The sequence below is a fragment of the Echiichthys vipera genome (assembly GCF_963691815.1).
Source record: "Echiichthys vipera genome assembly, chromosome: 8".
Classification (NCBI taxonomy): Eukaryota; Metazoa; Chordata; class Actinopteri; order Perciformes; family Trachinidae; genus Echiichthys; species Echiichthys vipera.
Window position 1 is genome coordinate 29,126,283 of NC_139833.1, and position 21,345 is coordinate 29,147,627.

General features: G+C 41.8%; 1 protein-coding gene across 1 annotated transcript in view; it reads right to left on the reverse strand.

Moving 5' to 3' along the window:
• The window catches only part of LOC310950634 (proprotein convertase subtilisin/kexin type 4-like), a 228,866-nt gene that overhangs the window by 70,637 nt on the left and 136,884 nt on the right, over positions 1-21,345 (reverse strand). The window contains exons 8-12 of the mRNA XM_083918538.1: positions 21,114-21,193; positions 19,115-19,203; positions 14,560-14,732; positions 13,127-13,342; positions 12,348-12,451 (exon numbers count right to left, since the gene is read on the reverse strand). Coding sequence (XP_083774664.1) covers positions 12,348-12,451; positions 13,127-13,342; positions 14,560-14,732; positions 19,115-19,203; positions 21,114-21,193 — 662 coding nt within the window. The remainder of the gene's footprint in view (positions 1-12,347; positions 12,452-13,126; positions 13,343-14,559; positions 14,733-19,114; positions 19,204-21,113; positions 21,194-21,345) is intronic.

Here is a 21,345-nt window from a genome sequence, read left to right on the forward strand (position 1 = left end):
GATGAACTGAGCTGTTCACTTGTGAGGATTCTTTCTCATGGAGTTGGCTCTTTTCCCCTCTGCACTACCTCTTTGTATAAGCGCTAGACCATGTGTTTTCTTCTCCTGTTGGTTTTGGTTTGGCTGCAAGAAAGCTCAAAACCACTAATTATGGAATTTGATATGCAGTTTAATTAGAAGAATACGAGCTTAAGCAAAGGATCCTTTATTGTAGTAATCCGGACGATTATTTACGACATGCTGCATGTGATTATGTTTAATACAAACCTTTTTATTTATTTTCAGAAAACAACTTCTGGGGTACCAAAGCTGTAGCTGGCTAATGGCTGCACTGTAGCTGGCTAGTTAGCTGAGAAAATGTTACTGTGAGCTAGCTACAATAGCTTTCCAAGCTCCAAGCTTTAGATCTAACTAAACAGGCAATACAGTGAAGGAAGAAACACGGTCCATGCAAGTACTACACAAGTGCTAGTGACAACACATGGCCCAATTGGCATAAACCGGCGTCCGTGGAACGTGCACTCTTACGCACTGGTGGAGGAATCAAACGTCAGTCCTCACGCTAATCACAGCGTTTCAATGGGTCGGGTCTAGATGGTTATCCACGATTAGTATAGGTGCTTGGAACGAGTCTCGCAAAAGTTTTTGCGAGTGTTTGTATAGATCTTCCATTGCTAGGCAGCAGCCTTGGTCCTTGGTAACTTCCTGTCAGCTGATGTCATTCACATACACTGCAACAGGAAATAAACTAGGACTGTTTTGGAATGTTTATGTTTACATCTTTAAAAAGGTCCTTACCCAGGGTTACCATCAAGACTGTTTCCATGACCACAGCAAAAGAGGTTAACCCATAAATAAATTTTTTCGAGCATTCAACTGCTGGAAATAACTCGTTTTACTATCAGAATTTGGTCTGACAACATTTGGAAAGTCTAGAAGAGCAGCACGATAAAATCATATAATTCCCATCCAGAGCACTAAACCAGAAGGCGCTGGCTCGGCCGGAGGAAGTCTCTAGTGTTCCTGCTCTACGGGGCCAACAATGTGGAAGTAGTGCCGATCATCCAGGTATTTTTAAACGCGGCAGTTGAACTTTTTCATTGCGCCTTCATGCGCCACTGATCAACTTTCATAGGAATGAACGGGGCCTGTCTCCAATACTGAAACTATTTATAAATCCATAGTTGTAAACAAACAGGTAGAAGAACATGTTCTGCTTAGAATAAAGAAAAAAACAAAAACAGATGATGGCATGTGTGTCTTTATGAAGAGGTGACAAAGTGCCGTAAATATGTTGACACATACTGACATGAATTTGCAAAATGGTCAGCCGAGGTTACTTAAAGCGGAAGTGAACCTAAAAAGACAGAGGCAGCTTTCTCTTGATGTTTCATCCTATAGAGCGCCTCCCAGCAACGCTTCGACTGCAGATCACAATCTTGCATACGAAGCGTCTGCATACTTGCATTACAGTACCAACAGTACCATTAAGTCCTTTCTAACTGAACCATGCCTTTCTAGAGCAGCTACTCCGGTGGAGGAGGGTTACATGAAAGTGGACGGTGCAAGTGATAGCTTTTCAATTTTTCCATTTGAAGTTTTCGTCTGCCTTTTTAATGGAAGACATTTTGGCTTGTCACAGCAAGAAACGCATGTGGGCTAACTTCCATTTAGCTGCTCCTGGTGTTGTGCATACTTCTTCACTCTCTCGGCTTACTGGAACACTTGAATAGAACTAAGCCATCATTAGTATTAGTAACACCTGTCCTTTCTCTGCTCTGACAAGTCAAAACGTCTGCTGTGAGAACAGCCTATTCCCTGAAAGGTCAGCAATGTCAAGCTGTTTTGCTATTAAATATTGTGAATTCATAAGTCAAAGTTTATCAAAGGTTTACAATGTTGGTATGACCAAGCCTTTAATGGGAATCTTAAAAAACAAGTGACTTCCAACTCATGCATGCTAGACAGAACACAACAGCTAGGAGGGTCAACAGCAACAGAAGCATCACGAACATCACACAAAGACAATAAAATTAAAGCATGTTGTCCAGCGTGCCAATGAACTCGACCGGGCCGCAGCTCACAGGAGACTGGGGCAGAGTGCAACGATATATGAGCCTCCTCCAGACCCTTACAGCCTTCCTCCCCTCACCAAGGCTCACAAAGCAGCACAGCAGCAGTCACAGTGAGCACACAACTGTTTACAAATCCCCAGTTAATAGGATCAGGCCTCATTGACTGGGCCGCTCCGATGTGTCTGATGTAATCTATTAGCTGTATGATAGTCAGTGTCTCAGTCCAATCGATAACCCTGGGCCTCCATATTGCTCCACTGTGGACTGTTACTCCTCTTTAGTGCTGCTTAGAATGCAGGCTTAGTAACTATAAAGTGTGTGTGTGTGTGTGTGTGTGTGTGTGTGTGTGTGTGTGTGTGTGTGTGTGTGTGTGTGTGTGTGTTTGTGCGTGTGTGCATATGTGTGTGTGTGTGCATGTGCGTGTGTGTGCGTGCAGAGGTTTGTGTCCATCTACTTGTCCTTGTGTGTCAGATCATGCATTTCTGTGAGTTTTATGCTGAAGTGCGTGTTTAAACTTTATTTATTTAGCACGTTTCATAGGAAATATGTGTATATAAAATACTGCAATACACACTCAGGTTTGCATATGTGCAATATTAAATCATAAAACATACATACTGTAGCTGATACTTAGGCAGATGTTAATTCTGTAACACTTTAATGCATGAATACATGAGGGGATTGTGTGTGTCTGTGTGTGTGCTGCATAATTATGTTGACATTTGTAATACCCTCGCACCTATACACGGGTGTATTGCTGTACAATGGCGCATATGTGTGTATTAAAACAGCTTTACAGTAGATGGCATGTCTGGAAGTGCATGTTCGTGCGCGAGTGTGTGTGCGCTGTGTTTGTGTGTGTCGGAGTGTGTCTGTAGCTGGTGTAACTGGGTTTCCAATTAAGTTGAACCACAGGCCGGATCAATGCTAGTCCTCTGTGTGCAGGAATGAGCAGCCCTGGGCCCTCAGAGCATGCCCACGAATAATTTATCACTTACACTAGGCCCAGGCAGAGAGGAGGAGGAGGAGGAGACAGGGAGCGCAAGGACAAAGTGTCCAGCCCAGGGGAGAGAACGCAAAAGATGGGCAATCGAGGGGACAGAAAGATGGAGGGGTGAAGAAAGAGGGAAGGATCAGGCCTCAGAGGAAAACACTGTCAGCTCCCGATCATTTAGAAGCATCACGCTCGACATTTGTTTCTGGTAAACAACCAACAAAAATGAAATTCTGCAGGGAGGACAAACTACATAATTCCTTTGAATACACTATATACAATATACTGTGTGTTTGCAAATGCTGTTGGAAAAACAAAAAGACGAGAATATTTAACATAGGATCAGTCAATTCTCCAGTAATTACATTTTGCGGGTCATCCAGTTAATTTCATCTACTTGAAGTTTTATGTTTACGGTTCTATTGATTTGATCATGTTTATTTCATCATTTATCCATACTATTTCAGATTCATTCAAATACACACTTGGATTAAATATCATAATTTAGTTTTCTTGGTTCACTGGAACATTACACAGTATATAGAAGGAACCAATCATATTTGTAAGGATCCATCCGTCAGATCCAACAAGTCCTCAGAATTGTTCAATTGCTTCCTTAAGCTGATGCACATTTTCTGCCCTTTTGTTGTCAAAAATGTATTTTGAAAGACTGTTTCAGAAAGCTTGATACACAGCCCAGGAAATAGGATCGATGTTACATCATATTACTGTAGTAATGACATTTTAGCGAAAGGAACTCCATCAGACGAGCTACGTTGTTTAGCAGTGTGGTCAACTAAGCCATGAGCAGGGTGGTTTGATAAACAGGCGTAGAAGCGTGGAGTTAAAGCTCAGCGCTGTTTCTAAGGTCTGTATCTGTACTCTACACCAGTAATCATACAACATAAACTGTATATAACATGTATTGGACTAGTTGAATGTGATGCTGTGTTTGTTTTTGATGAGGTTGATGCACTGTAATCACAATTTCCTCAACTTTCTGAATAATCCAAATAAAATGTGTTGAAACCTACAGAGCATGTTGATGTACGAGCCTCTTCACAAAAGTGATCTGTAGTTACGGCCTCTGGTAAGCTTAGAAGAAGTTTATAGATTTTATATTTTGGGAAAAAAGAGCACCTGTATTGGAGTGGGAGAAAAGGTTGGATCAGTTGTAATTTTGGGGCTTGAAATGGTCCAATTTAAACATGAGGAGTGTCATCGAATTGAGCCCCCGTCAGCTTCAACTCAAACATCAGTTCACATATTGACAGATTTGCTTTCACCCTACCAACTGCTTTATTGAAGCTCAGCATGTCCAATTTTCTTGTTCTTCTATTTTTTTTATTTTAACAGAAACTAAAGGAAACAAGGGCCAAGCCTGCTAGTCAGCAGGGTACAAGACCAGCAGAGGTTTAAACCTGACTGTTTCATCCCAGGAAGCACATCTTCTGCCTGGACACTTGGTGTTAAGATCTTCTGCTGAGCACGGCTCTAGTTGAAAGGCAGAGAGGCCGAGGCACGTGTGGATATACGGAACATTTATAGAGAAGCACAGACACACCCAAATATAGTGACAGACACACACAGCACAAGGAAAAGAACACCCACACACACGTGCATATACACACACATTCATAACATGTCATATCACCCACTGGATGCACGCACACAGACATGCAGACATCTAAAACCCCCACTGCTCCACAGCTACACACACACATACAGTAGTGTACAGAGTGTCCCCACCCTGTGGAGTGTCAGAGTCCAATGTTCGCTCTGTCTCCGCCCTTGGTTTGTCTCTATTAATCGCACAGTAGCGAGGCATGGACTGGTAAAACGCTCCACATCGCTCTGTAATCTTCTCTTAATGTGCTGCACTCTAAGCCTAAGTGAACCCATTTGGAGTGACTGTGAGCAGACTGAGATTCTTCCCATGTTATCTGAACAAGTGTAACTAATAGGTTTATCAATTAAGCCAAGTCCAATAACTGCATGCCTGCAATTTCCTTTAAATACACTCCGCTGGCGTAGCCCTGATTCCTCTGGTTAATGTGAAATACATGAGAAAACAACCACCTATGTGAACGTGTTTCTATCATGGACAGTTAGTGTGTGCGTGTGTGTGTATTACTGGTTCAGTTATAACTAATAAGTATTATAACGTTCTGTCATTTAGTCAATGATATTTTCCAGTTGACATAAAAATATAATTTTACTTTTTGCTCTAGCGTAAAACGTCTTTATACCTTTTCACTTCGAGGATGTAAATGCATACTGTTTGATACTGATGTGTTGAATTAGTTAATTGCTACAAAGTTAACATAGTAGCCTGGTGTTAGGCGTTGCTGGTTGCCAGGGTTGTCTGTTGTTGGGTGCAGCTACTGTAGGCTGGCACTGGTTGAAATGGAGTTTGCCAATCCTGCAGCTGCTTCAGAGCCTCAGTGAAGGGGACGTTGTTTGTCCCAGCAGCTGAGTGAGCGGAGACGGGCAAAAACCAGAGTCACTATAGGCCAAGCATTCACTCCATGGACTGAGAGAAAGGAGAGAAACCCCATTAAAACGCACGCCCAAATGGCTATGTTTCTCCTTGATGCTAACATCACTTTCATCTTTACTTAGCTGGAACGGCTAACGCTAACAGTAACTGCCAGTCAAACTCCTCTGCAATACTTGTTTTTATGGTGTGATTTGCTGGAGGGGATGGGTTCAAACAGGCTCAAACAGACTCCTGTCTCCAGTAGGCTACTGGACCGGGTCTGACCAACCTGGCAACCCGACTGCTGGAATTATTTTTTGTTTTTGCGACTACAATCTTGAGACACTAGATGGTGGTGTTCTGCTCATTCTCCATATTCAACCTTTAATAAATCATGTTTTTTTTAATTGGATTTGTTAGGTAAAGTATGATACAGCAGAATCTCTTACACAAGGCATTCCAGTGACCTTCACTACATTTCAAATGTGTTGGGCGATGATGACCTAATTGGCATTGACAGACACCATAGAGGATGTTGTCGTGGGCTACTCTTATAAAGGTACTATAATTTTAACTGACTAAAATGTGATGGTGTGTTCAAATTCAAAATGAATAATCATAAACTCCTATTCAGGCATGTTGCTTTGCTCATCCAAACTAATCAACTCATATGAGCATAAAATGAGCTCTATCCACCATTAGGTGAGGATATCTGTCATCTTATCAATTGTGACATTCATCGGAAATGAGTGCATCCCATAGACTGTAAAATAAGTGTGTTTTGTACCAGTAGTGCTTGCCCAGAACATTTTTGGCATTGTCTTCTAAAAATGGTCTTAAATGATTAATTAGTTATCAAAATTGTTCCAAATATCCCATCTCTCTCTCTCTCTCTCTCTCTCTCTCTCTCTCTCTGTGTCTCTGTGTCTGTCTCTCTCTCTCTCTCTCTCTCTCTCTCTCTCTCTCTCTCTCTCTCTCTCTCTCTCTCTCTCTCTCTCTCTCTCTCCGTGTGTCTCTGTCTCTCTCTCTCTCTCTCTCTCTCTCTCTCTGTCCAGTCAGTACAAAATTACAGCCATCCAAACTGAGGACACTAATTGTATTGGGATTATTTGTGATTATGAAAAGGCGTGGGGCTGGAGGGAGGGGGGATTCTGATTACATATAAGTTTGAATAATCACAATGTTGGGCTTAGTGGTCAATGGCTGTCAGTCGAAGGTGACGGTCTACCGGATGTTCAATACTGGGACAGAGTCTCCGTGTTGCTAAATGTCAGCCATTCACCTCCCCCTCTACTATGTCTGTTATCCGGCTAAGCGCCACCGTAGACGATTGCGAATGGTTTAAAGAAATTAAAATAAGCAAGAGTTTTTGTTTTCCCCGCCCTATACAAGAATGATGAGCAGTTGTAGCCAGACTGTACTCCAGCACTGACACAGGTCTGTCTATGCAAGACTAGCAACAGCCAAACCCTACTTCAAATGAAAAACATAAGCGCAGTTGATGCACTCACTGAGAAAGAGTGTGTGCGTGTGTGTGTGTGTTTTTGTGTGCGCGTGACTGTCAGAGTGTTTGAGTTAAGACCAATTAGAGCGAGTGGATTCACTTTTCCATGTACTCTCCCCACTGAGATCACTGGCTGATTACTCCTCAACTCCCCACAGAGAATGTTTAATACATTATTTCTCTTATTCAGTCAATGGACACAGGCAGAAAGAGAGAAAGTGGGAAAAAGGGAATGGAATCAATGTTTATAGAATATTTTTGTTTGAGTGTGCAGATACATTACATGACTTTTATGCTGATGGAATTTCCTAATGTACGTATATATTAATATATCATAAGAATTACCTTAGTTTGATAAAATCACCCTCACCTTTATGAGCTCGAAACATAAACAAAGATAATTTGTCATTTGTTTTATACATTCAAACACATTAACAGCCTTAAAGCTATGGTCTACGATTTGAAATATTAGTACTGATTGTTAACATCGTTTATACGGCGTTTATGTTCCTGTAGTCCGATCTACACAATATGAACAGCAAAAAAGAACCAAAAAAATCCATTATTCTATCAGCCGTAGGTCTACATAGAAATACCCTCGTCTCCCCTGCTCCTTCCTCATCCCGCCTCATCTCACCTCGTCCCCTCCCACTTTCCCTCCCTCTCTGTAAACTCTGAAGGCTAGTGATTAGCTTAGCAGCTCAGCTACTGTAGCTTCTGTTACCATGGGGAAGGAAAAGACCGATACCAGCGAGCGTCCTCTGCTCGCCCCAACGGAGAAGGTTAGAGAAAACGTAAGTGGAAAAGGCAGAAACCAAGAGGAAATGTGACCTACATAGGAACCAAAGAGGAGTCAACGTCAGGGATTCCTTTGAGCGGTGGAGAAGGCTACGCCAGGATTTAGGACTGAAAACAGGTTTCAAATCTCTCTGAGAGGATCAACTGATTTTCAGAATGTAGACCATAGCTTTAATTGACAAAGACAAGACATTTTACTTTGGATAATGACAGTGGCCCATTATCACTCTACATGGAGTTAGCACGGAGCACTAGAGCCGGAGTGGATGATTTTGATGTTTCCTGTCACTAAATGGCTAAATTAACCAACAGATTAAAAGAGTTTGAAACAATTGTCATACATTTTAACGGCTGCTGTTTGATTGATTGGAAGCACTTCCAGACTGGCAGCCCGAATAAACTCAGAAAAGTGTAAAAGAAGAATGAATGAATGAGATGAAAGAAACATACAGTGACAGAGAATCTGACACGATAAAGTGATAAAGTGAACAAACAAACAGTCAGAGACAGAAAGACTGACAAACAGGAGGAGCGCAGGATTGATTTACCCTGATGGATTGTTGGACAGGTGTCAAGACAGATGGATGGATGGAGACAGATAGGAACACAGACAGACAGGCCGACATAATGTCAGAGAGACAGATAGACAGTGACACAATCACACTGTCAGGGCGGCAAAACACTTAAGGTTGTCCTGATAACATATGGCAACACACTGTACGCCCAATTAGGCTCTCTGCCATTTTTATGGCTGTCCTTATTCACTGTTTGAACATATATCGTCGAAAAGTAATGCACTGTAAATTATATGTAATCCGCGTATTTATTACTGTAGAAATTACGTCCGGAGTAAAGAAGGAAATCCGGAGTTGGTGTCCTGGAAGTACTAAGTCAAACCAAGGCATTTTTTTAAAATCTTAGCCAAGTTGTTTGATGCCTAACCCTTACTTTCATCTTTTGTTGACTGAACACAACACTAACATTTGAGCATGTTAAATAGAATGTCATATATCATGAAATATCGTAATAACTCTTTCATAGCATTAAACAGAACATCATATGGTTCAATATGGAGACTGAGCAGAACACCACCATCTAGTGTCAAGATCGTAGTCGCAACAACAAAAAATAAATCCAGCAGGCAACCGGGTTGCCAGGTTCGTCAGACCCAGCCCATAACAAAAGTTATCTCAGGACACTTTACAGAGTAGGTATAGACCACACTCTATGACTTATTTATGATAAACCATCCCCTCCAGCAAATCACACCATAAAAATAAGTGTTGCAGAGGACTTTGACTGACAGTTACCGTTACCATACCATAGCCATTTGGGCGTGTGTTTGAATGGCGTTTCTCTCCTTTCTCTCAGGCCATGGAGTGAATGCTCGGCCTATACTGACTCTGGTTTTTGCCCGTCTCCGCTCACCCAGCTGCTGGGACAAACAACGTCCCCTTCACTGAGGCTCTGAAGCAGCTGCAGGATTGGCAAACTCCATTTCAACCAGTGTCAGCCTACAGTAGCTGCACCCAACAACAAACAACCCTGGCAACCAGCAATGCCCAACGCTATTGGCTGCTACCATGGAAACAGAATGGGACATTGTCAAACTTCAAACAAAACATTTGAACATTTAAATATTAATTCAGACTAAATGTATATATTTTTTTGGAAAAGCAATACTTTCATTCTGTACTCCTCAAAACGCCCTGTGGGTGTATTAATATATTTTTAAATAAATATAATGATTCTACACATACGAACCTGTTGATGAGAATATGTTGCAATTTGCATTTGCACTGTACGCTGCAATTCTAGCAGCAAACCTTCATAACATATCAGGAATGACAAATAAGTCTGTTTAATGTCATAAACACTTAGTAAGTGCTTTCTTTCTTTTCATAAATTAGCAAAGATAAAGCAAAATATTGCAAGAAATGTTTGAGCATTTCTCACTAGAACAGAAACGGTGAAGAGGGAAGTTGTATGAAGAGAAAATGGAGACATAGAAAATAGAGTGGATGACAGGGATTAAATCTGTAATCCTAAAGATGTGTATTAAATGTCTGTATATACCAATGTGTAGGTGCCTCGAGGATGCTATATATGAGGCAGGTTGTTTCTGATGAATGGGGATCAGAGGGTAAAAAACATAGGTTTGCATGAGTGAGGGAGAGTATAGCGGTGTGAAACGTTGGGAGAACGAGGGAAACACAGATTGAGCAAGTGTGAGATACAGAAAAAGAGAGAGAGACCCAAAAGATATAGAGACAGGGAGAGGGAGCCCAGCTCCATAAAGACGTGAGCAGAATGCTGGCGATGTGAGCCAGAGAGGTGATATATAGTTTAGTCAGTAGCAGCGGGTCACGACAAAGCCTTTAACAGTAATGTCCTGGGAGTCGCCTCGCCCAGGGGACCCGTGCTCCATTTTGCAGCCAAGCGACTGAGACTGAGACGCCGTGGCATGACAGCTGGAGCAGTAAAGCCAGCCTCTAGTACCATCCATAACATGAAGGAGGCGTAGACGCCGCTGATACCACCACAAAACACCAGGCCCGAGGCCACACCGACAGCTGGCGAGTTAAGAGGGATGAAGAAAAAGGGGGCTTGGGAAATGGTAGGAAGACGAGACAAAGGGGGGAGAAGAGGAGAGAAAAAAAAGAGTGAAGAAACCTATTTGCATATTTAGACGGACACAAAAATAAAGGGTAAGAAGCTAAAGATGGTGTGCAATAAAGGAGGGAGTTATAAAATAGAGAGAAGGGGAAGTGGGGAGGAGAGACAAGAGAGATGCAAGGTGCAGAATTTGAATGTAAGACTTCCTTCAACTGATAGAAAATGAATCTTCAATAATTTGATAATTGAGTAATAGTTTAAGCCATGTATTAAACAAAAATGATAAAACATCTCTCTCTCTCTCTCTCTCTCTCTCTCTCTCTCTCTCTCTCTCTCTCTCTCTCTCTCTCTCTCTCTCTCTCTCTCTCTCTCTCTCTCTCTCTCTCTCTCTCTCTCTCTCTCTCTCTGTTAAAAACTAACCCACAATGCCTTCCCTGCATCTGGGAGACTGTTGCTAACTTTAGTTGATGCTGTGAAGTATTTACCATGAGTTATTTAAAGTGTGGTAATCAAACACGGTTTTAAATGATGATTTTAAAACAAAAAATGAAAGGGCAATACTAACCGCCTGGAATTTTACCACAGTTAATCATTAAACCGGTAACCATCCCTAAAAAAAATCAATTAATAATCACAAAAATAAGCAACAGTTTAACTGAGAAGTAGTCTAAGCATAGCCAGAGCTCTCACCACAGCACCAGCTTATCATTCTATGTACAAAAGAGTGGGATGGGGAAAAAATTCTCTGTGTTGTTTGCATTTCTTTAAACCAATCAGAATTGTTTTGGGCGGTGCTAAGCAGCAGAAGCAGCAAAGGTGCCCTTGTGCCCGTGCGTGGCGTCAGGCCTTATCCCAACGCTGTAGATCCGGTGAGCCAGACTAACTGGAAAGTCAAATAATCAATATGCTCTGATTGATTTATAGCAGAAACAGAAGGAACAATCAGCGCTGAAAGATTTCAGATTTTTTAGCAACATACTTAAAGTTGTACTCTCAGAGTTGAGATCCTTGTTTCTAGCGCCCTCTGTAGTGGTAAGATGTAACTGCAGGTGAACCTGTTCTTTCAAAGCCTCCATCTTGTCACTTTCACGGTCATTATGTGTGTTTACAATTGTATTTTTTTTTCTCTTTTGTGAACTTTATTGCAACACAGTCACCTATCTACTTCTAGTCCATCTCCTATATGTTCCCCTCTTAAATCCATACACACACATGTTTCTATTACACTTCTGCCCTTACTACAAGCCTGACTCAGAAGTTGGAAATTCCGATTTCCGATTACAAGTAAACGCAGCATAGCCGTTGGTGACGATCTGGGCCGAGAGACCAGCCACTGTCAGCAGAGTCACTAACATGGCGGCTTATTTACATCTAGCCCACGGGTGTCGCCACAGACACACGGATTGGAATAATCGGCAAAAAGGTAAGTAGAAGTGCTTCATTGATGGGTCATGTGATCAATCACCATTGTTTAAACGCACTATTTGATAGATATTAACTTAAAAGGCAATAAAATATATGGGAATCTTACGGAGTACAACTGTAAAGCAGAAAAGGGCTGAGTGGAAAACGACTTCTAACAAAGCTGCCTTCTTCAGAGAAGCCAAAGACAAGGTGTTGAGGAGGGACGTGGGTGAAAAAAGCAGCAACCTTTCTGTGAAAGGAAGCATGGGGGACTAACAGTGACAATAGCATTGGCAGAAGATAGAGGCAATCAGTCATCAAAAAATGAAATAACGATAATAACGAGACTAAAACCTTCAGACGGTAAGAATACACAATTCTGAAGTAACACACTGAGGCCTTAGAAAAATCAATAAGGTATCACATTCATTATTGTAGCATTGCTGGTGTGCAGTAGGACCGGGTGGAAAGACTCACTTTATTTCTAACGTAAGCGCCAGAATCCCTGCGGCAATCGGAGCAGCACTGGACGTTCCTGGAAAGTGTGTGACACAGCCATCACCGATGTTCGTCACAGTGACCTGGGGAAACATCAAACCAAATAAGTTGATAGGGAGGTGCAGCTGCTGTATGTAGATAAACGACGGGTGCATGCGAGGTGTTCCGTCTAACTAACTACTGTAACTACTGACGTGAATTTCTGTGGGAGGTTTTTTGGAAGAAGAATGCAGCTCTGCGTCAATCAGGCCAGTAGAGTTCCCCCACCGCAACAGTTATTAAAACCCAGTTTTACCTTGATGATAATTAAAAAAGCAACTTGTGTCTACTCTGGCCACCTCCTAATGTGAGGGGGAAAAGGGCAGGAATCCCAGCAGACAGGGGTGATATCACACTGATAACATTTCTGTTTCTGTAGTTGGCACTGCATTTCTTCCTGGCTTTTCACTGTTACCTCCATCAACACCTCCACTTCTTCCTCTGCCTTTCTCAGGCACTACAGCCATGCTTTACCTCCAATTAACACTCGTTTGCTTCTGTGTGTCTGCATTTGTGTGTGTGTGTGTGCCCAGCAGTCACCTAGGTCATTTGGCAGGCCTCTATAAATATCACACCAGTCGCTGCTCTTTAACAGGCTTCTCACAGCTCACAGGAGCCAAAGAGCAAGGCTGCTGGCACACACACACACACACACATATACACACTCATTAATGATAAACACTGCTGTTGGAAGTGTTAGGAGGTACATGCGCACTAACCAGAGGTAGTAAGCCTCCCACGCCAGCCCCTGTCAGAGTGACGGCCATCACACCGGGGCAGGGCTCGCCGAAGTAGGTGGGCTTCCCTGTTTGAGAGACAGCGCCGATGGCAATGTTGTAGATGGAGTTAACATAACCATCTGCACCGCAGTGGTCGCGCTGCATTCCACCATTACCTGCCGCCCACACAAAGATGCTGCCCTTCCCACCTCGGCCCTGATTACACAAACAGAGGGACGTCAGAGTGAAAGAGCAACAGGATTTCATAAAGAAGTTTCCATCTAGCGGTCAGCAGAGTCTTACAAATATCACATATGAAAGTATATATCACACCATATGTTTGCATAAGGTTCAATCATCATGACATTCTTGGAAAAAATAGAAACGGTCCACCAGTGCATTGGTACATTGGTATTTTTCCTACTTGGAGTACCTTCAAATGAATCACACACCTACAACCTGCACAAGCTAAAAGGCAAGTCATTAAACATAATAACTTATAAAGGTATTGAAATTGTGTCAGAAGTAAAAATATACAAAAATCTCATATGTTTTTCATCAGAGACAGATGATTTACTGTAGCTTTCTGCTGCAAAAAGGACAAATGCTCTAGCTATTATGGTTTATTTGATACAGGATCATAAACAGCGTTATCTAAAGGGTTGAGTCATTGTTCGTTAGAGTTGATAATGGTAACTCTTGATTGAAACAATGATGAAAACATTTGTAGATATGATTGTACCAAGTGGATATATGATCAATGAATCCATTGATTTCAGCACCATATAGATGAAGAAAAAATGTGGAAGCACTACCATTTCCTATTCCAGTAAAGTCATGAGCACAGATGACAGCAATCTAAACTGAAATTAAAGTGAGCTAAAGCTACAAAGCACATGTCGCAAATGCTGAAAACAAAAAGAATTGGAGAAACGTCAGGGGTTAGATTTAAAATTCATTTCAAAACACGGACAGATAATTAGACGGGCCCCTGGGCTCAGAAATGTGAAAGATTACTTCTGACGTTCAATTCAGAAACTATAATAACTGTCTCTTCAAACTTCAGGGACTTCAGGGAGGCGTTGGGACCCTTTGAACCTTGGCCCCCAGTGTGTCCGCTCCATAATCCATCCATTACTGAGAATGAATTAACACCATAGGATTGTATCTCAAAACACCCACCCAAGCTGATGCAATCGGAGAGAAAACCCATAGACTGGTAGAAAGATAACGTGCATATAACTGAGTTTAATTGGAGCCGTTTTTAATCAGACAGTCGTTCTGTAAACTCCTGAAAATAAATAGGTGTATTAAATCCGTCTAGATAATCCCAACACTGCACTTTGTTCTTCCGATCTAAGCTCCACTGACAGTGTGGATGTGTGCTTTGTATGTGACAGACAGCAGTGTGAAGTTGGAGATGAAAGCCGTGCCTTCTGAGTTCCTAGCCGAAGGGCTTGTGCTGTCAGTTCATGCGGCCCGTCCATCTCGGCCCCGTCGTCCCGTGGGCCCCAACTGCAGACGTAGATGTCTATGAAGTGGATGTTGAAGGTCAGGGCTGTGGCCTCCATGGCATCAGTGACAGAGCCGTCCAACAAGCGGATACCTGGACGGATCAAAAAAGGGTCACACAGAGATGGGAGGAAAAACAAAAAAACAAAAATTAGGTATGTGGTTAAAAAATATACTGTAATCAAAATATTCTTCCTTTGCTATCACTACTACTACACTACAATTTAGTGTCTGTGATGTCCTCGTTCTGATAATTCACACTGAATCGTGGAGGCTTTTGAGATGGAATTGAATTGCGAGTGTCTGAAGGGTGAGTTTGTCTGGTGATTGTATTGTATAATGTTTATCTCTTCTTCTAATTGTCTTAATATAATATGCTTGCAGTTCATCCAAATGTATTTCGAATAAGAAGCCAATATGTGACAAACATACATCTAATCAATCTAAATCACCGGGCTTTACGGGTCTTCTTTCTGCTGATTTATCGAAGTGTAAGTGTTCATAAGTGTATACTTTCAAAACAACATCAACTCTGATAAGGCAAACAGGAGCACGCAGAGAGGTAAAGCTCATTGTCAGACAGTGAGCACAGGTCTCAACAGCACCCAGTAGCTGGACATGCATCTTTCATTTGGGTCTTGGCCCTTCATCTCCTGTGTGCCAGACTTTGTTTATGAGTCAGGATGAAACAGACTCAGCAATTAAGACTAACTGTGGAAAGAGATTCCTGGTCTTGCCTCACAAACTGTTTTTATTTTTTTCTCTCTTTTTGTCAATTCTGCAAGAGACTCTCATCAGCCTCTGACAAATGAGTGAGGATCAAAGGGTTAGAGATCCCAGAGCAGAGTTCAAATGTCAGAGTTCAACCAAGGGATTCCTCTGTTCATACTCTATGCTTGGTGCTGATGACACATTCATAGAGCCGTGTTTGAGGGCTGTAGGACATTTTCTTACTCAAACATAAAATGTACTCCTCATTAACTTATGGTTTATAGCACTCTTAGAGGATCCTATAAAAATCTTTGATTTCACAACAGAAAATGTGCTGTCTTGTGTATACGGTTCATTCATCCCTCGCCAGTGTTACAGCCACCACTAAAAAAGCCATTACTGAAGCTCCCACTAAAAAATGAGCTGTTAAACAGGGTCAGCACGGCTCAATAGCAGCCAGTCACCGCATAGTCTTTCGCTGTCACACAAACCCAAAGACATGCACACGGAATAAATGACATACTGTCAGTCTTTTTCTTTTGCAAGAAATATTTAGACGTCACAGTTGATGTGGCTATTTAGGCTGTAATTAGGCACCACAGACAAGACTAACACAGGCTGGGGAAGGCTTCCAAAAACTAGACTACCAGGACTGACAGACACACTAAAACAAGATATATGTTCAGATCATTCTCTGCCAAATATTAAAATGATTATGCTTAAAACCAACAAGCCATAAGATGTTAATTTGCATTAAAGGAGAATGAGCAGGCCACCACCATCTAGTGTCTCAAGATAGTAGTCGCAACAACAGAAAATAATTCCAGCAGTCGGGTTGCCAGGTTGGTCAATCCCGACCCAGTAGCCTACAGGAGACCAGAGTCTGTTTGAGCCTGTTTGAACCCATCCCCTCCAGCAAATCGCACCATAAAAATTAGTTCCTGTGCAGAGACTGACAGTTACCGCGCTTACAGCTAAGTAAACATAAGAATGGATTGGATTTATATAGCGCCATAACCGCACAAGAAGGGCAGGGATCGAACCGCCGACCCTTCGGACATTGGCCATTTCACTCTTCCAAGTGAGCCACAGCCACCCCATGAACATAGCCATTTGGGCGTGCGTTTGAATGCCGTTTCTCTCCTTTCTCTCAGTCCATGGAGTGAATGCTTGGCCTATAGTGACTCTGGTTTTTGCCCGTCTTCTCACTCAGCTGCTGGGACAAATAACGCCCCCTTCACTGAGGCTCCGAAGCAGCTGCAGGATTGGCAAACTCCATTTCACCCAGTGCCAGCCTACAGTAGCTGCACCCAACAACAGACAACCCTGGCAACCAGGGGTCCGTTTCACAAAGCAGGTTCAAAAAACTCTGAGTCTAACCCTGAACTCTGAGTTGATCTACTCTGAGATAGGAAACTCTGAGTTTTCGGTTCCAGAACAGCAGATTTGCGTTAGGTTGATCAACTCAGAGTAGTTTGACCTGGAGTTAAGCGCGTGCACCACAAGTATAAAAAGACAGCATCAATGGAGCCCTGATTCGACGAGTCACCATGGCAACGGGGAAGCGAAGGGCTACGCTACAACTGGAATTGGAAATATTAATGCGCTCATACGGTGAGTTTGAGCATGTTTACACCGCTGCAGCAGCAAAAGAGAGGTAGACGGTGCAGGAGAACATTGCGGCTCGGGTCAGTGCGTAAGTTTAAATGTAGTTGTAATCACAGTAATATCACAGGGGGAACTGCTTGAGATGGAGCCTATTAGTTTATTTCACGGTCTGATAATCATCTCCCGACGAATATTTAATTCTCTTTGCGGTAATGCGTCACCTTCATCCACGGGATCGTTATCAAAAGGACATGCCATGGTAGTGTAAATATTCACCACCTAATATAACTTCTATATAGGCCTACTGAATGATTTTTATACGTTGTATACAAAAACTCCCGTTTGCAAAAAAACGCAGCGCAACACACAATATCTGCTGTGATATGAAACGGTACCACTCAAAAAGAGAATTGCCTGGAAATGCAAGAACATCTATAATCAATAGTCTGATAATCATCTCCCGACGAATATTTAATTCTCTGCGCAGTAATTCTGCAGCTTCATCCACGGGATTGTTATCAGAAGGACATGCCATGGTAGTGAAATAGTCGCCACCTAATATAACTTCTAATGACTGATGTTTGCAGTGATTTTCTGAAAAAACAGACGACAGAACTATACTACGCCAAAACTCGCCCGCTGACTGAATGAATGAGGAAATCAAACACCGTGTGTGGCTGAAAGAGGGCGGAGACAGTGAGAAACTCAAGGTTTTCTGAGAAAAACCTGGTCCCGACCAGGTTAGTTTCAGAGAGCATGTTACCATGGTAACTGACCGAGAGGTTAAGTTACCTCTCTTTGTGAAACAGGCTAGAGTTACCGCTCTGTCTCTGGTTTGAGTTACCTTCCTTTGTGAAACGGATAACTCAGAGTTTCCCTCATTTCAGGGTTAACAGACTCAGAGTTTTAACTAAACCTGCTTTGTGAAACAGGCCCCAGCAACGCCCAAAGCTACTGGCTGCTACAATGGAAACAGAACGGGACAGAAAGTCATTGTCAAACCTGTCAAAAAAAATTAAAAGTGTTAAAACACTGTTCGATGCCTCAGCAAAAAGAAAACTAAAAATGAATTGGCTAAATTCTTTCTCTTTTTTTAAATTAAAAACCTGCACACAGTGCTGGTACAGAAACTGAACACACACCAACACACAGATGATTTCCTTCCCTGTTGTTTCATCTGTGCAGCCTTGGGTTTAATTTTATTTATCATAGATCTGCTTCAGTTCCGATTTTAAAAATGCAAGTTTATCCTGTCAGAAATGCGTCGGGGTCCATTGTCTCGCCTACAGGAGTCTCCATCTTGTCCGCCTCATTTCCTCTTATCAAAATCACTTTTTTTCTCTATTGTAAACTTTATTGAAACACATTCACCTCTTTACTTCCTGTCAGTCCCCAATATGTTAGCCCCGTAAATACACACACACACACACACACACACACACACACGCACACACATGTTCCTATTATATTTCTTATTCAGAAGTTGGAAGTTAAGTGAACGCAGCAAACAGCAGTGATGAGCTCCATCTGGTAGACCAACCGTTGTTGACTGACTAAACAGCGTCACTAACATGGCGGCGCAATTGACTATAGACCTTTTTAGTTTAATTCCATTGCTACGCCAGCCTTGATCCAGGTTAACTTCCTGTCTGTGGATGTCATTCACATGCCCTGCAACAGGAAATAAACTGGGATACATTTAGAATGTCAGGCAAGCTGTTCTGTAAAGAGAAAGTTACACTAAATAAGGGTTCAAGGCATCCTGTCAAAAATCTCATTTTATTTCCTACAGGAACTGAAATGTAATAAATAATAATAATCAGTCCGTCACGTGCCTCTTTATTTTGCAAATGCAGGTCTTTTGTATCAATGCAGAAAGCCGCGCTGTCGCTCAAAAACAAATCTGCTTTTTTTTTTTAAATCTTATATATATAATGCTTGTATATGATGCTAATGCTCAGCATCTGTTGTCCAGATTGTAGTTGTTTTATAGAATAATCCAAATGGAATTCTTTTTTGGCATTTATCACACAAAAAGGACTACTTTATAATAAGTAAAGTGTTTTTGAAAATGCCATGTCATAATCTTGGCCAGTGCAGTACACCCACAATGTGCTGCCTCCCACTGTCTTGGTAAGACTGTATTGTTTTCCTCACCTCCGATCCTGGCATTGAAGGCGATGCCCACACCACAGTAGGCGTTGTTGGCCTCCATGGCAACTTCCCCTGCACATCGGGTACCGTGACTGAAACACAGGGGGAATAAGATTTTAGCCACTTACTCAGACTGAATATGCAGCGATGTGAGTTTTCTTTTATCTATTTCTTTTTTAAAGTGTAAAGTAATTGCCCGGACAGACAATTACATGAAGCACATCCTGATTTAAGAGTGGCACAGACAAAGACTAAGATTCTGGAAACTACAGCTCAAACCAAGGAAAGCATTCTGCTAATTTCCTGTTTACACAGCATTTTTTGATTTCACAACTCATGTATGCACCAATCTATATTCACTACAAATACAATTTCGTAGTACGGTTGACAGATTTACCATGACATTCTTTTGTAATATTTAATTGTGAGAACAGTATTCTTCAGTGGGCTGATTGACTGTTTGTTGAGCCCACTCTGATGGCTAAGCCGTTCTCCCATGGAATACAAACTGGTTTACAACGACAAGGGCGGCAGATTTACCATAAGAAATCATTTTTTGAACAATGGGGCCCTTGATTTGAGACAGAGGTACACAAAAGCTGCCTTCTTGTTTCTATATACTGTACTTTCATTTATTGTATTGCTAGCTAGGCAATTAAGCTAACTGAAAATTGCAGTCTCTGGCTGACTTTTTAATGTTTTCAGCTGAGTCATTTTAAAAGGAGAACCCTGTAAAAACGAGTCTTAAATATACTTGATGACTACATACATACTACATACTACTACATACATTTGATATTGTCCTAAAAGAAGTAAGCTAACATATCCCAGGAGAACAAAAGGCGAACATCCTCACCAGCTGATCCATGTAGGAGACATGAAAATAAAGACCATTAGTGTAGAGTAAGTTAGTCCTTGTACAATTTACATGATAAGTATACAAATATAAAAGTTTGATTGAAAACTTTTGTTTAATTCATTCTTATGTAGCCTAACACTGTTTGGCTACTTAGCTTAGCTATATACTTATAAGACAGAGGTCAGATGCATGTTTCATTGTTAATGTTACAAGAGAAAAGGCTTTTAGGATGAGAACTAACCACTCTGTTTAGCATATGTATCGCTACCTAAAACATTGGCTAAGTTTCCTGGAATGCTAGTCTGGCTTACTGATGTGACATCAAGGCATGCCTTCTTCTACCCTCCTGCTATCTCAACGGTTAAGCACCACCCAAGACGATTGTGACTTTGTTAAAAGAAATATAAATAAGCCAGAGTGTTTTTTTACCCCATATCCCAGAATGATAAGCTGGGGTAGCCAGACCTGGAGCTTACCTATTTTCCCCGGGTCCTATGTTCCCTGCTTTGTATGTGACTGGGAACAATAGGACCCTTTTTTTAAAAAAAGGTCCGATCTTCCCTACTTTTCCCGATGTTCCCCGCTTTTTCCCAAAAAAAGGTCTTATGTTGTCTTATGTAGACCCTAACACTGCTCCCTAACCATGACCCTAACTGTAACCCCTAACCCTAACAAAATGCCTAATTAAATCGGTGAAGGCATAGGCTTGTGCGACCAGGGAACATAGGAACCCTTTGGGGAACATAGGACCCGGGGAACACAGGAATGACCCAGCCAGACCGATGCTCCAGTGCTTACACTGTGGAGATAGGTCTGGCTTTGCTGGCTAATGTAATGTAAACTACCCCAAATGCAATAAAAAAAAGACAGAACCACTAACATAAACTCCACACAGAAGAAAAAATACAAAGTGGCTGTACTATCGTGAATAGGTCTTTTGTTTTATTTTAACCTGCTGTAACCCAACATAGCCCTGGGTTAGGTTACTACTGTAAGCAAATATTTGCACCTTAGATTATAGCAGACATACACTGTTGAATCCATTCTTTACACTTTTTCTCTAGTATTTGGTTTCAGCCGGGCTAATTAAATTGGTCAGGTCATTGACTCTGTAGAAAAGAAGGGAAAGACAGTAGCCATTACCTATTCTCCTCATCTCTGACAGGCATGGGATCATGAGACAGACCGTGTGAAACAAGCAGGTCAAAACTGGCGAGGGCCTCCTGTAATCCAGACAGAAAACAAATGGAACACAGTGTAACGCTCAACACAAAAACGTCAGACTGACATGACAGAAAAAGGAAGGAATCCCATGAAAAACTCTTGATACTGGCACTTTAATTTGTCTGTCAACATTTTTCTCCTGACTGATGCC